The following is a 16,211-nucleotide window of genomic DNA, read 5'->3' as shown; positions in this document are numbered from 1 at the left end:
CATTTAAACAGTCCTTGGATAAGCATATGGATAATGATGGGATAGTGTAGAGGGAGGGGCTTAGATTAGTTCACAGGTCGGTGCAACACCGAGGGTCAAAGGGCCTGTTCTGCGCTGTACTGTTCTATGTTCTATAAATATTCACTTGGCTCTAAGCAAAGACAGTCTTGCTCAATTGTCCAAAGGCCTGAGCAGACACACTGATCCCTTGCGGTGGGAGGTCTAGATATCAGTAAACGTCAAGCCCCATCATTCTTCTGAACACCAGAGACTACAGGCCCAATTTCACTCCAGTAATTCCCACCTTTGCCATCCCATCCCATCTTGCCCAAAACAATCACTATCCTGAAGAGGGTGGGAGATTCAAATTGGGTTTCACATTCACATTTGTTGCAGCTTGCAGTAGAACCCTAGGAGGCTGTATGCATGGAATTGTTAATTGATCTTGAATACAGTGATTTCTTTTTGTTGAGAAGGGGCAATATAGTTTTACCTGGAAAAATGAGCTGAAATTGGCCTCTTTCAATTTGCCTTGCAGTCAACAACAACATTCATTCCTATAGCTCTTTCACTGCAGTAAAATGATCTGCAAGTACATTGTTAGACACAGCGTGACTATGAGCCAAATGGAGAGCTATTGGAATGGCGTGTGGATGGAGGGGAACTTCAGATGGTGGTGTTCCCATGTCCTTTTAGACTTCAGCAGTCGTGGGTTTGGCGGATGTTTTTGGAAGAGTTGCTGCAGTGCATTTTTCAGAGAGTGGTAGCTGTGCGTATTGTGTAAGGTGGGAGAGTTGTTAATGAAACAATTGTAACGGATTAGAGGTGGTCAGGGAAAGGAAGACGCAGGTTGCTTCTGGCTGTTTTGCTGCCCAAACACAATTGTTAATCCATTCAGTCTGTTGAAACAGCAGATTGTGTAATTTCATGTGAGAACATTAAGCTATTGGTAAATGAGTGCAATACTCATTCCAATTTGAAGTGGCCCCTTTCTAACTTGATGAAGATACATTCAGAATACAGGGGTTATTTAGTTCATCGAAACTGTGAGCAATCCAAAGAGCAATTACTGTTTTGCTGCAATCAGTTTTATTGACTGCTGAAAATATTGCTTCTGTTGGTGCATCTTCATTGACATAGAATAAAGCAGAATTCACAGGATTCTCCTGGCACAGTGATAGTGTCCTTATCTCTGAGCCAGGATACCTGTGTTCAAGTCCTACCTGCTTCAAAAGTGTGTAACAATATTTTTGAACAGGTTGATGAGAAAATAGACAGAAACCTGCTCAGTGTCAGTATACATGTACTACACTAGCCTCCATTTACCCTGTCTCATCAGTCTATTTCTTTCTCCCTTATGCTCTTGTCTAGCTTCCTCCTAAATGCATCTTTACATTTCAGCAGGTCTGTTCCTGTGCTTTGGTGTTCCACATTCTAGCCACTGTATGCGTAAAGACCTTTCTCCTGAATTTCCTACCGGATATAGCGATGATGAATTTACATTTATGGGTATTCAGTCTGAATCTCCCAATACACAGGACTCGGGAGCAGGCGTAGGTCATTCTGCCCTTTCAACTGTCTCTGCCCATCAAAAAGATTGCTGACCAATCTGCTGCCTCTAGCCTACTTTCCTGTCAGCCCCTCCCTTGACTTCCTGATTGGTCAAAAAAACCCAACTCTGCCTTGAATAAATTCAGCGATCCAGCCTTTACTGCCCTCTGGGGAAGACGGTTTCCAAACACACAACCCTTGTGAGAATCATGTCCTTTTATTTTATTGCTTTTAAAAAGTGTAGACCGCAAAACGAAAGAGCTGTTTTAGAAGCAGGGATTTATCAGATGGCTGCATCATTTCATAGCATGGAATTCAAACTGATTGTAAACGCTGTTTTTGTGGGTAGGAGTTTCTGCAATTTGCAGACAATCAGGAACTGCGGAGTTATTTACAAGTGAACCTGATTGATTCTCGATCAGAGGTAATGGGAACTGCAGATACTGGAGAATCTAAGATAACAAAGTGTGGAGCTGGATGAACACAGCAGGCCAAGCAGCATCTCAGGAGCACAAAAGCTGACGTTTCGGGCCTAGACCCTTCATCAGAGAGGGGGATGGGGTGAGGGTTCTGGAATAAATAGGGAGAGAGGGGGAGGCAGACTGAAGATGGAGAGAAAAGAAGATAGGTGGAGAGGAGAGTATAGATGGGGAGGTAGGGAAGGGCTAGGTCAGTCCAAGGAAGACGGACAGGTCAAGGAGGTGGGATGAGGTTAGTAGGTAGAAAATGGAGGTGCTTCTCAGCTAACTGAATGGGTAGGAACTAGAAACAGGTTATAGAGACACAGACACAGTGAGACAGAAGAACATAGGTGTTCTGATATAACACAGTTTGAAGCTCGAGGAGCGCAGCAGGCCAGGCAGCATTAGAGGAATAGGAAAGCTGACCATGGGCTGTTTTTTTCCAAGAGGGGTCCTGACCCAAAACGTCAGCTTTCCTGCTCGTCTGATGCTGCCTGGCCTGCTGTGTTCCTCTGGCTCCACACTGTGTTATCTCTGACTCCAGTATCGGCAGTTCTTACTAACACAGATACTCTGCTGTTCTCCCCAGCTGTCTATTCTGTGCAATAAAAAAAATTAGTTTAAACTGAAGAAAACTAGGTACCATAACAGTTGTTGTGAGCTGTGACTTTTGAATTGAAGAGATCAGAGACATTTTCCTAGTGGATCAGTCGTTCTAAACTTGCATTTTCAAACCGTTGGAAGCTTCCAGAAAGAGACAGCTGAACGCCAAGAACCTCGTCAGCTAAAGTAGGATCATCTCGACATCAAAATCAGGAAGTAAAGATCAATAAACTAACTATTCAGACTTTTTTCTCCTTCTCTGAATAATCTACTTTTATTATTTGTTTGTCTGTGAGTATGTAAGAGGATTACAGTTGTTTTATTTGAATTCAACATACTTTTCTAATCAACCTGTTCACCAATGTATTGCACACCTCAGGTAGGACTAGAACCTGGGCCTCCTGGTCGAGGGGTACGGTCACTACCACTGTGCCAAAAGAGAGTTTTAATTATTAATGTTAAATATCAATGTTTGTACATGTTTGTTTGTAGCTATAGTATAATTACTTAAATAATAATTATCATTTAATATAGAAACCTAGTCTGTATTTTCTACCAAACTTGATCTGAAAACCAGGTACGTTAGGTTACTAGATAACAAAGTGTGGAGCTGGATGAACACAGAAGGCCAAGCAGCATCTCAGGAGCACAAAAGCTGGCGTTTCGGGCCTAGACCCTTCATCAGAAAAAGGGTCTAGGCCCGAAACGTCAGCTTTTGTGCTCCTGAGATGCTGCTTGGCCTGCTGTGTTCATCCAGCTCCACACTTTGTTATCTCGGATTCTCCAGCATCTGCAGTTCCCATTATCTCTGAACATTCGGCTACTTTATGTATCTTAAAAACAAACTTTAACCTTTGATAAGGCTCCAGGAGTAACAGGGCATGATTTATGCTGTGCTACCCTCAGCGAGTCATAATAGTGAACCTGATAGATGTGCCTAAGATTCTGGGATTATTGAGACTCAATTAACCCCAGTGGGTCTCAACATCCTATAGGGAAAATAACCTTTCTCAACTTCCTTCTTGTAAATTTATTCTTGATTTATAAAAGTCCAATGAATCCCTTTGTAATTTTCAAACCTACGGTCAGGTCATTCCCTCGGCTTTTAACTGGAACATAAATTGCTGCTGTTAACCCAACAATGAGTAATGTCTTCACTTCAGCCTTAACATTTTATGTCTGTCTATTTTGTTTCTCTTTGCTCAACATGCTCTCGCTGTTTCCTCTGCAGGAAAATGATGTTACTCCTGTACGAAGAGGGTTTTCGAGTCGTGATTCACACATCTAACTTGATTCATGATGACTGGCATCAAAAGACACAAGGGTAGGATTGGCATGCCCATTCTCTGAAGGGCTGCAGTTGGCACCACAAAAAACAAGATTACACGGAAGGGCTCTTATGGGTCAAAATTTCAGCCTCTTGATTTGACAAAGGAAGCATGTTAGAACTCCATGCTGTACATTCTAGTCCAGCTGAAGTTCAGTGGGTAATGTGCATACTTCTCCGGTCAGAAGATACAAAAGCTTAAACACATGTATCAACTGATTCAAGAACAGCTTCTTCCCCATTGTTATTAGACTGCTGAGTGGACCTTTCAAATTTTAAATCTAATGTTGATCTTGCTTTTCGTGCACCTTCTTTGCAGCTGTAACTTTGTGTTCCTCAATCTGTTCAATCATCCTGTGATCTTTGTATCTTTTGTATGTTATGATCTACCTGTATTGCATGCAAAACAAAACTTTTCACTGTATTTAGGTTCATGTGACAATAAAAATTAAAACAAATCTTGAGCCAAAGAATCATGCAACGCAGGAGGATGCTTGGTTTGAGTCAGGCAGCAATGCCTCCCATTACCAAATAGCCATCTCCAACTCAGCTACGCCCCCAGCAAGGAGTCTGGTTTAAGGAGTGGGTAGGGGCAGCAAAGTAGTGGCTGAGGTACTTCTCTGGCGAAAGAAACGGAGAGAGAGGAAACACAACACAGATCTCACTTTCTGTCACTGAGCTGCAGATCATTGTTCCCTCAGAGCCTAACAGCTTGGGCCATGTACCTTGGGAATGTACCATTCTGCCTGTCCTTAAAGTACCTCTAAACAACAATATCCCTCCTCCCCAAACTCCCACTTCAGTAGTCTTATCTGAAATCAGGGCTGTGATGACTTAATTGTCTGCATATTAATCAGAAAGCTTACTTTTGTTTCTGATAAAGGCAGGTCTCTTTTCGTCTGTCTTTTTACCCCACATATGAAATGATAAGTATCTACCTTTCCTGTATCTTCTTTCTGTCACACCTCCTTCAAAGGAACCTTATGAATTAGGAACAGGAGCTGGTCACTTTGCCCTTCAAGCCTGCTTCACCATTCAAATGAGATCGTGGCTTCTCCCGTTCCCGCCAATACCCAGATAAGCTTTCAACCCCTCACTTTTCAAGGGTTGATTTCTGTCTGAAAAATATTCAAAGGTTCTACTTGCACTGACTTTTCAAGAAGAGTTGTCCTTTTCTTTGTCTTAAATGGACAGTCCTTCATTTTGAAATGATGACCTCTTGTTCTATATTCTCCCACAAGAGAAAACATCCTCTCCACATTCATCCTGACCTCTCAGGATCTTGTATCTTTTGACCAAGCTGCCTCTTGCAATTGTACATTTCAGTAGATACAGTGTTGATGGTAGACCCGACGTGGAGGTGCTGGTGTTGGGCTGGGGTAGACAAAGTCAGATGCCATTAACCTGGCATAGTGTGACTCAATAGACAAAGGAGTAGCATGTTCAATCTTTTCTCATAATGCAATCTGAATTAGTCTGTTAAACCTTGTCTGAACTGGTTCCAGTGTATTTACATCCTCCCTTGTATAAGGAAACCAACAATGTGCATGGTATTCCAGATGTGGTCTCAACAGTGAATATTTTTGTGTTCAGATTTTCTTGTAATAATATCATCAGTCTTCCTTTGGGGCGACACGGTGGCTCAGTGGTTAGCACTGCAGCCTCACAGCGCCAGGGACCCGGGTTCGATTCCAGCCTCAGGTAACTGTCTGTGTGGAGTTTGCACATTCTCCCTGTGTCTGCGTGAGTTTCCTCCGGGTGCTCTGGCTTCCTCCCACAGTCCAAAAGATGTGCAGGCTAGGTGAATCAGCCATGCTAAATTATCTGTAGTGTTCAGGGGTGTGTGGGTTATTGGGGGATGGGTCTGGGTGAGATGCTCCAAGGGGCGGTGTGGACTTGTTGGGCCGAAGGGCCTGTTTCCACACTGTAGGGAATCTAATCTAATTACCTTCATGCAAACCTTTTGCAATTCATGTACATGTCAGCCAGATCCTTCAGACTTCTACAACTTTTCACCATTTAAACAATATTCTTGCTTTTTATATTTTCTGTCAAAAGAGTTGATTTCACATTTTCTCACTTGATTTGCCAAACATTTGCCCGCTAGAACAATCTATATCCCTGTGTCAAACTGATGTCCTCTGGGACTGAGTTGCTCAGAGGCATCTCCAATTCCTCAGCCCTCACCTGTGTTTGTCATACAATCCCTCTGCAGCTCATCAATTAGAAATGATTGGGCCCTACACCCCAGTTTCTCTTTTAGCCTTTCAGCTCTGGCCTCCCCTCCCTTTGACTGTTTATCCGCAGAGGTCTATGTCCTGCAACAGTGCAGTCCTGAGGGAGTGCTGTTAAAGTGGATGTTTTGGCTAAGATGGCGATCTGAGGCTCAGTTGCTCTTTCATATATACATTAAGATCCATGGCACGACTTTTGTAGAAGCGCAAAGGAATTGTCTCCGGTATCCCGACCTATTCTTTTCCTCATTTAGTTTTGCAATGTTTAGATGTCATTCCGCAATTGCACAGCATTTGCTGACCAATACCTAGAGTTCCAAGAATGATATTAACAACCAATTTAAAACTATCAGCCAGACAATACTGGTGCTCACTTCCATTTCTTGGAAGCTGCGTATATTCATGAACAGAGACCTATCCCCTGCAGAAAAGGAAATGTCCAGGTTTTGCACCCTTTTTCCTGAATAAAACAAAGGTGTGGGTGACAGTGTTCCCTGGAGAATTTTCCTTGACGATGCTTCAGTCAATTAGAGTTGACTTGCCAACCAATTTTCACCCTTATCTCATGCAGTATCCTTTTGAAGTTTGGCATTCTTGCATCTGTTCTGTTGAATGCAAGATTAAAAAGCTTCCTCAACATGCCATCTCATTGTTACAATGTTACAAAGTACTGCTAAACATTTAGAAACCGGTCTCTTCCAGTCCTCCTCCATCATATCCCAGCACCCTATCCTCCTATTTCTTTCTTTCTCTGACACTTGTCTAGATTTTTCGAACTTTTCACATTGACAGATTCTTTTCATCTTCCACTGCGCTGAGAGTAAACATCAGGTATTTCTGTCTGCCAGAATATCTGTTTGGGCACTTTGACTTAAGGGCATTCAATAGCTGTGATCTGCTTACCACCATAACGGAATAGATGAGAGGGAACTGTCTGTGTAAATAATATGGGACCACAGTTTGGTCGTAGCAAATTCATCTCAAACTAGTTTATAAATAGAAACTGATATGGTCATTTTCCATAATATGGGCTAAATATCTCCCCGTGGTTTGGCTGTTGTAGAATTCTCATTACACAGACGTTGCTCAAACAGAACTTTGAGTAGTCTGTTACTGCCAATTGGAAAATAGTCTCTTTACCACAACCACTGCACACCAGGCTCTGTACCGTATTTTTTTTTACTGTTATTCATGGCTGATTGCAGTTATGACATCTTTAAAGTAATGCTCCAAGACACTTTACAGGAACACTTCATATGATTTGATGCTGAGTCACACAGAGAGATATTAGCACAGGTACCCAAAAACCAGACCAAGGTGTCGCTTGAAGAATGATCTTGAAGGGAGAGGAAACGAGCCAGAGATGTTTAGGGATCAGATTCCAGATCTTTGGACCTGCACATCTGAAGACAAGACCATCTTTTGTGAAGCGGTTAAAACCAGAGAGGTGCAAGAGATCATTGCTGGAAGAATGTAGAATGTTGTACAGCTGGAGCAGAAAGGTCAAGGAAACAGGGAGACCGGGTTATGAATTTTAAAATTGAGGCACAGCCAATATAAGTCAATGAGCTCAGGGTGATGTATACGCAGCTGTTCCCGTCCAGCTGCACCACTGTCGGGTATCTACCCGACAATAGGATGGCTCGGTGGCCCAGTGGTTAGCACTGCAGCCTCACAGCGCACGGGACCCGGGTTCAATCCCACCCTCGGGCGACTGTCCACGTGGAGTTTGCACATTCTCCCCGTGTCTGCATGGGTTCTCTCCAGGTGCTCTGGTTTCCTCCCACTATCCAAAGATGTGTAGGTTAGGTGGATTGGCCATGCTAAATTGTCCCATAGTGTTTAGGGGTCTGTCGATGAGGGGGATGGGCCTGGGTGGGAAGCTCCAAGGGTCGGTGTGGACTTGTTGGGCCAAAGGGCCTGTTTGCACACTGTATGGAAAACTGCCCAGTTATGTCCAGTAGAGAAGGTAGTGGTGACTCCCTATACCTCGTGCTAGAGAGGGCAGACTTAGGTGGACAGTGGAATGAATGCTTGTCTGTGATTTGTCCTACCAGAAGACTGAGATTTGGCCTGACAAGAGATTGTTTAAGATTGTGAGGTTTGTGGGGTAAAGATAAAGGTGAGGTCTGCACCTGTGGGTGACCTTAAATGTATGGGCTACAAGTATAAGAGAGGACTGGTTAAACCAGTGAGGAAAGTGAGGCAAAATGCTTGTACCCAGAGAGTTACTAGAATATGGAACTCACTACTGCAGGGAGAAGTTGCGATGCATAGCATAGGAATGGGAAGCTAGGGTATGTGCATGAGAGAGAAAGACACAGAACATAGTGCTGGTAGGGCTGTATACATTAGAGTGGAGAAGATATATTCAGAGTGTAAACCAACAGTTGCGGCAAATGGCCTGTTTCTGTGCTTTAGTTTCAATGTAACTTTTCTTCACGACTCTGAGGTATCCTAACAGTGTAAAATGGCATGAACAAATGGCCTGGACACTGAGGCTAAGCAGTCATCTATTCTTAAGATGATGCGTTAGGTGAGCACAGTCGCTGCTCATGCCTGAGGTTCCCACAACTTAAGGGAGGTGCCAAGGAGCATGAGCCCTGTCCAACTGATTCCCTGCCCCCTGTTGCCAAGCCCCTCAGACCCCACTTCTGCTGCACCATGCCACCTCTCACCAGGGACCTTCCAGTCCTGCAAATTTCAGTGAACCAACAATTTTTTGGTACTGCGACTGTTTCAGAGAAGAGCTGGGAGAGGGCTGCTGTTAACTGGGCTCACCTTTCTCCCTCACCATCTTAAAAATAAACGCTAGGTAATAAATGTTATGTTTACCGTTGCATCCCTGTTTGTGGGTGCTTGCTGTGTACAGATTGGCTGTTTCCCTCTATATTGGCAGTATTTCATTTGGCTGTGATGCATGTTGGGAAGTCCTGAAATTGTGAGAGGTGCTATAGAAATGCAGACGGCTTCTGTTTGAATGTTGAATGAACCTTTGCTTTCTGTTTGTTGCTAGGATATGGCTGAGCCCTCTGTATCCCCGGTTACCAGAAGGAAGTTCTGAAACAGCGGGTGAATCCATGACCAACTTCAAACGCGATTTGATTGATTACCTGGCAGCTTACCGGTCCTCTGGGCTCGGGGAGTGGATCACTCATGTCAAGCAGCACGATTTATCGGAAACTAGGTCTGTTCTGATTGCATCACCTCAGGGGAGTCGGGACCCAATCAAACTTCATTCATTTGGGGGCGTGAGAGTGAGGCACGTGCTCCCACAGGGGGAGAGGGATGTGAGTAACACAAGGGGGATAAACTGATAAAGGGGATAGGAATTGAAGGGCAAGATGTAGGTGAAAGGAGGCTCATTTGGAGCAGAAATGGCAGCACAGATCATTCATACTGAATGGCCTGTTTCTGTGCTGTAGGCTCAATGTAGCTAAATGTAACATGAATCCTCTGAATGGCCTTCTCCCGTGTCAGGATCCCAGCTAAGTCTGGTTCCTCTGATCTGTCCGGATGGTGTTTCTCCCTGACGGGACAAATGTGAACTGTTAAATGCAACAGTGTATGAGGCGCGAGATATTCAGCGAGCCAAACATTTGGGAGGGCCGCTCAAAACGAGAGAGAGGTGAACAAAAGAAGCAGATTCTTTGAGTTGGGGGCTTTCACTCTTTCTTCATTGGAACCACCAATGCCATTGGTAGACCCTGTGGATTACCTGGGGGCAGCATAGTAACATTGACATCAGCAATGCTAGGGCCTCAGGGGTGTTGGAACCAAAGGTTGGAGTCAGGGAAGTGAATGGAAGAAGTCACAGTTAACTTGTTTTGAACAAAACAAAGCACATGCACACATCTAAACGTGATATTAAGGTGAAGTCAGAAACTGTGTGCAAAGGACAGCCGTCATTACTAAGCCCACCCTGTTTTAGACTCCACCTGTCTTCTCCTCTATCCATCTTATATCCGCCTCTCCCTTTCTCCCTATTTATTTCAGAACCCTCCTCCCATCCCCCTTTTCAAATGAAGGGTCTAGGCCCGAAACGTCAGCTTTTGTGCTCCTAAGATGCTGCTTGGCCTGCTGTGTTCATCCAGCTCCACACTTTGTTATCTCGGATTCTCCAGCATCTGCGGTTCCCATTATCTCTGGAACTGCTCTAAGTAGCTTTGAGCCCTCATTATTGTTCAGGGCATCAAGAGAGAACTATAGATTTTTCCCTGTTCCTTTGTGGAAAGTGGGCATCGCTGACGAGATGGGCATTTGTTGCCCATCTCTGGTTGTCTTAAAATTCAGTGGCTTGCTAGACTATTTCAAAGGTCTGTTAATAGTCAATCCCATCATTGTGGACCTAGACTCTTATGTAGGCCAGACTGGTTAAAGATGGAAGATTACCTTCCCTGAAAGGAGAGCAGTGAACCAGATGGATTTTTATGCCTGTTGATGATAATTTGTGATTGCATGTGGGACAACTTCTAGGATAAACTTAATATAGTTACAAATGGTACGTTAATTATACTTTATTGTATGCAGTTGATTATTTGGGGTTTCACTTGACAACATATGATGCAACATTTATTATGAACGTATGAATTAGGAGTAGAAATACACCATTTGGCCCCTCAAGCCTGCTCCGCCATTCAATTCGATCATGGCTCCCCTGTTTGCATTTTGAATTCTATATTCTGATCTACCTCCAATAATCTTTGATTCCTTTACCCAACAGCAATCCATCCATCACCACCCTTCAGCATATTCAATGACCTTGCTAGCAATGTATTCTGAGATGGAGAGTTCCAATATCACATGTCCCGAAAGGGTGACCCCTAAAAATAGTGGCCGAGACTGGACTCACCCACAAGAGGAAACATCATTTCCAAATCCACCTTAGCAAGATTATTCAGGACCTTGTACAGTTCAATTAAGTCACCTCTCACTTTTCTAAATTCCAGTGGAAACAGGCCCTATCCGTCTAGTCTTTCCTCATAACTCAACCCTCTCATCTCAGATATGATTCAAATAAACTCACAATGAACCACCTCCAACGCATTTTAAATCTTTCTTTAAATAAGGAGACCAAAACCACACACAGTATTCAAAATGTGGTCTTATCAACACCCTGTATAACTGAACCATAGCCTTTTTACGTTTATGTTCAATTCCTCCCGAAATAAAGGATAGCATTCTATTAGCCTTCCTAATTATTTGCTGTAACTGCATACCGTACAATACAGCACCTAAAGCAGCACCTTCTGCTTTTTTATTCTTCTTACCAACAATTTCATGCGTTCCTATGTTAAATGCCTTCTACCAGATCTTTTCCACAACCTATTTATATCCATCTGCAACCTCCTTATGACTTCTTTAGAACCTACTTAACTTTGTGCTACCTGCAAATTTAGCTTCACTCCACTCGCCAAGATCATTGATATTGATTATAAACAGGTGAGGCTCAAGCACCCGGCCCGTGAAATTCTACTCTTTGCACTCTGCCAATCAGGAAAAGAGCCATTTATGCATACTGCTTCTTTTCTGTCAGTCAATCAATCTCCTCTCCATACTGGCCAAATGTAAACTGGAGGAACAACATCTGATATTTCGCCTTGGAAGCATACAGCCCAATGGCCTTAACATTGACTTCACCAGCTTCAAAATCCCTCCACCCCCACAATTATCCCATGTCCATTCCTCCGCCTCCTGACCGGACCTAACCCACCCATCTTCCCACTCACCTATCTATTCCACCCTTCCCACACCAATCACAGTAACACCCTACCTGCATCCATCTATCACCGTCTCTCCAACCTTCCCACTTGCCACCCCACCCCCACCCCCCCACTAACCCCAATTCATATCCGGCTCCCCTTCCCCTCCCCAGTGCTGACAAACGTTTTTGGCCTGAAATTGACTATCCTGCTCCTCGGATGCTGTCTGACCTGCTGTGCTTTTCCAGTCATGCCTATACACTCTAGCTTCCAGCATCTACAGTCCTTATCGTCCCCTTACATAATTTGCTCTTACTTTGCATGGTGACCTTTTCTGGGGCACCTTTTGAAATGCCTTCTGGGAATCCAAGTACAGCATGTCAGCAGCATATGTTACTCCTTCAATGAAGAAGAATGCATCGGTTAAACAGGATTTCCCTTTGACAAAACCGTACTGACATTGCCCAGTTACCTTGAGTTTTTGTAAGTGTACAGCTGCAATATCTTTAATAAGAACCAAAAGAACTGTGGATGCTGTAAATTAGAAACATAAACAAAGTTGCTGGAAAAGCTCAGCAGGTCTGGCAACATCAGCTCTGAGGAAGGGTCACTGGACCCGAATCGTTAACTCTTTTTTTTTCTCCTCCACAGATGCTGCCATTCCTGCTGAACTTTTCCAACAACTTTGTTTTTGTGCAATATCTTTAATGATTGACTTAACACCTTCCCCAAGACAGACCTCAAACTATGATAGTAAAGTGTGAAGCTGGATGAACACAGCAGGCCAAGCAGCATCTCAGGAGCACAAAAGCTGACATTTCGGGCCTAGACCCTTCATCAGAGAGGGGGATGGGGAGAGGGAACTGGAATAAATAGGGAGAGAGGGGGAGGCGGACCGAAGATGGAGAGAAAAGAAGATAGGTGGAGAGGAGAGTATGGGTGGGGAGGTAGGGAGGGGATAGGTCAGTCCAGGGAAGATGGACAGGTCAAGGAGGTGGGATGAGGTTAGTAGGTAGGAAATGGAGGTGCAGCTTGAGGTGGGAGGAAGGGATGGGTGAGAGGAAGAACAGGTTAGGGAGGCAGAGATAGGCTGGGCTGGGCTGGTTTTGGGATGCAGTGGGGGGAGGGGATGAGCAGGGCTGGTTGTGTGATGCGGTCCGGGGGAGGGGACGAACTGGGCTGGTTTTGGGTTGTAGTGGGGGAAGGGGAGATTTTGAAGCTGGTGAAGTCCACATTGATACCATTGGGCTGCAGGGTTCCCAAGCGGAATATGAGTTGCTGTTCCTGCAACCTTCGGGTGGCATCACTTGTGGCACTGCAGGAGGCCCAAGATGGACATGTCATCTAAAGAGTGGGAGGGAGAGTTAAAATGGTTTGCGACTGGGAGGTGCAGTTGTTTATTGCGAACCGAGCGGAGGTGTTCTGCAAAGCGGTCCCCAAGCCTCCGCTTGGTTTCCCCAATATAGAGGAAGCCACGCCGGGTACAATGGATACAGTATACCACATTGGCAGATGTGCTGGTGAACCTCTGCTTAATATGGAAAGTCATCTGCCTTTCTGTTCCTACAACCTCGCATTTTATCCATATTATGTTTTATCTGCCATGCTTTGCCCACTCTTTCAACTTGCCCAAGTCACATTGTTTATTTACATGGTACAGATTATGTCTTTAAATATTCAGTGAAGAGATAGGTTTGTAGAGATAGTTCTCCTATAACACGATAGTTGCATTTTTGCACCAGAGAAAATTGTCCTAGAAAATCACGTTATAGGGAAATTACTATAGAAATTTGCCACACTGTACAGGAAAAAGTTCGCATTATCCCAAAAGCATCCACTATTTGTCAATCGTGTTGCAGCCAATTCGCATTAATTTAACATACACTGTAGCAGAAGTACCTCTATCCAGTTTTCGACATCACTATCAGGCTTGGAATCCAGCTGCGTTCAGTTAATCAAGGCAATTGACTAATTACTGAGACTTGGTTGAAGGAAGGGCATGACTGGCAACTAGTTGTCTCAGGATATCGATGCTTCAGGTGAGATAGAGACGGAGGTAAAAGGGGTGGAGGAGTTGCAGTAATGGTCAAAGACAATATCACAGCCACACTGAAGGAGGGCCCCATGGAGGACTCAAGCAGTGAGGCAATTTGGGTAGAACTCAGAAATAGGAAGGATGCAGTAGCAATGCTGGGGCTTTACTACAGGCCTCCCAACAGCGAGCGTGAGATAGAGGTACAAATATGTAAACAGATAATGGAAAGGTGTAGGAGAAACAGGGTGGTGGTGATGGGAGATTTTTATTTCCCAACATTGACTGGGATTCACTCAGTGTTAGGGGTCAAGATGGAGCAGAAATTGTAAGGAGTGTCCAGGAGGGTTTTCTAGAGCAGTACGTACGTAGTCCAACTCGGGAAGGGGCCATACTGGACCTGGTGTAGGGGAATGAACTTGGCCAGGTGGTTGATATTACAGTAGGGGACTACTTTGGAAATAGCGACCACAATTATGTAAGTTTTACAATACTCATAGACAAGGATGGGAGTGGTCCTAAAGGAAGAGTTCTAAACTGGGGGAAGGCCAACTATACCAAGATACGGCAGAATCTGAGGAATGTAGATTGGGAGAAACTGTTTGAAGGTAAATCCACATTTGATATGTGGGAGGCTTTTAAGGAGAGGTTGATTAGCGTTCAGGGGTGACATGTTCCTCTGAAAATGAGGAATAGAAAAGGCAAGGTTAGGGAACCATGGATGACAGGTGAAATTGTGAGACTAGCCAAGAGGAAAAAGGAGGCATACATGAGGTTTAGGCGACTGAAGACAGACGAAGCTTTGGAAGAATATGGGGAATGTAGAGCGAATCTGAAGTGAGGGATTAAGAGGTCTAAGAGAGGACATGAGATCTTGCTGGCAAACATGCTTAAGGAAAATCCCAAAATCTTTTATTCATATATAAAGAGCAAGAGGGTAATTAGAGAAAGGATTGGCCCACTTAAGGACAAAGAAGGAAAGTTATGTGCTGATTCAGAGAAAATGGGTGACATTCTTAACGAGTACTTTGCATCAGTATTCACCAAGGAGAGGGACATGACGGATGTTGAGGTTAGGGATAGATGTTTGCTTACTCTATGTCAAGTTGACATAAGGAAGGAGGAAGTATTAGGTGTCCTAAAAGACATTAAGGTGGACAAGTCCCCAGGCCCGGATGGGATCTATCCCAGGCTGTTGAGGGAAGCGAGAGAGGAAATAGCCGGGGCCTTAACAGATATCTTTGCAGTGTCCTTGGACACGGGTGAGGTCCCGGAGGACTGGAGACTTGCTAATGTTGTCCCCTAATTTAAGAAGGGCAGCAAGGATAATCCAGGTAATTATCGACCGGTGAGCCTGTCGTCAGTGGTAGGGAAGCTACTGGAGAAGATAATGAGGGATAGGATCTATTCCCATTTGGAAGAAAATGGGCTTATCAGTGATAGGCAGCAAGGTTTTGTGCAGGGAAGGTCATGTTTTACCAACTTAATAGTATTCTTTGAGGACGTGACAAAGTTGATTGATGAGGGAAAGGCTGTAGATGTCATATACATGGACATCAGTAAGGCATTTGATAAGGTTCCCCATGGCAGGCTGATGGAGAAAGTGAAGTCACATGGGGTCCAGGGTGTGCCAGCTAGATGGATAAAAAACTGGCTAGGCAACAGGAGACAGAGGGTAGTAGTAGAAGGGAGTTTCTCAAATTGGAGACCTGTGACCAGTGGTGTTCCACAGGGATCTGTGCTGGGACCACTGTTGGCCGTGACATATGTATATGATCTGGAGGAAGGTGTAGGTGGTCTGATCAGTAAGTTTGCTGATGACACTAAGATTGATGGAGTGGCTGATAGTGAAGGGGGCTGTCAGAGATTACAGCAGAATTAGATAGAATATAGATAGAGTTGGGCAGATAAATGGCAGATGGAATTCAATCTGGGCCAATGCAGGTGATGCATTTTGGAAGATCAAATTCAAGGGCGAACTATACAGTAAATGGAAAAGTCCGAGGGAAAATTGATGAACAGAGAGATCTGGGTGTTCAGGCCCGTTGTTCCCTGAAGGTGACAACGCAGGTCAATACGGTGGTCAAGAAGGCATATGGCATGCTTTCCTTCATCGGACGGGGTATTGAGTACAAGAGTTGGCAGGTCATGTTACAGTTTATAAGACTTTGGTTCGGCCACATTTGGAGTACTGTGTACAGTTCTGGTCGCCACATTACAAAAAGGATGTGAATGCTTTGGAGAGTGTGCAGAGGAGGTTCACCAGGATGTTGCCTGGTATGGAGGGTGCTAGCTATGAAG

The 16,211-nt window shown here is 44.3% G+C and overlaps 1 protein-coding gene across 6 annotated transcripts in view; it reads left to right on the top strand.

Annotated features, from left to right (window-relative positions):
* The window catches only part of tdp1 (tyrosyl-DNA phosphodiesterase 1), a 135,142-nt gene that overhangs the window by 29,206 nt on the left and 89,725 nt on the right, over positions 1–16,211 (top strand). For all 6 annotated transcript variants that reach the window (XM_059648971.1, XM_059648966.1, XM_059648968.1 and 3 more), the window contains exons 7-8: positions 3,847–3,939; positions 9,193–9,363. In XM_059648971.1, the coding sequence (XP_059504954.1) occupies positions 3,847–3,939; positions 9,193–9,363 (264 nt within the window). The remainder of the gene's footprint in view (positions 1–3,846; positions 3,940–9,192; positions 9,364–16,211) is intronic.

This window comes from Stegostoma tigrinum, chromosome 10 (assembly GCF_030684315.1).
Source record: "Stegostoma tigrinum isolate sSteTig4 chromosome 10, sSteTig4.hap1, whole genome shotgun sequence".
Classification (NCBI taxonomy): domain Eukaryota; kingdom Metazoa; phylum Chordata; class Chondrichthyes; order Orectolobiformes; family Stegostomatidae; genus Stegostoma; species Stegostoma tigrinum.
The sequence above is the reverse complement of the archived record's forward strand: the minus strand, read 5'-3'. Positions and strand labels throughout refer to the sequence as shown.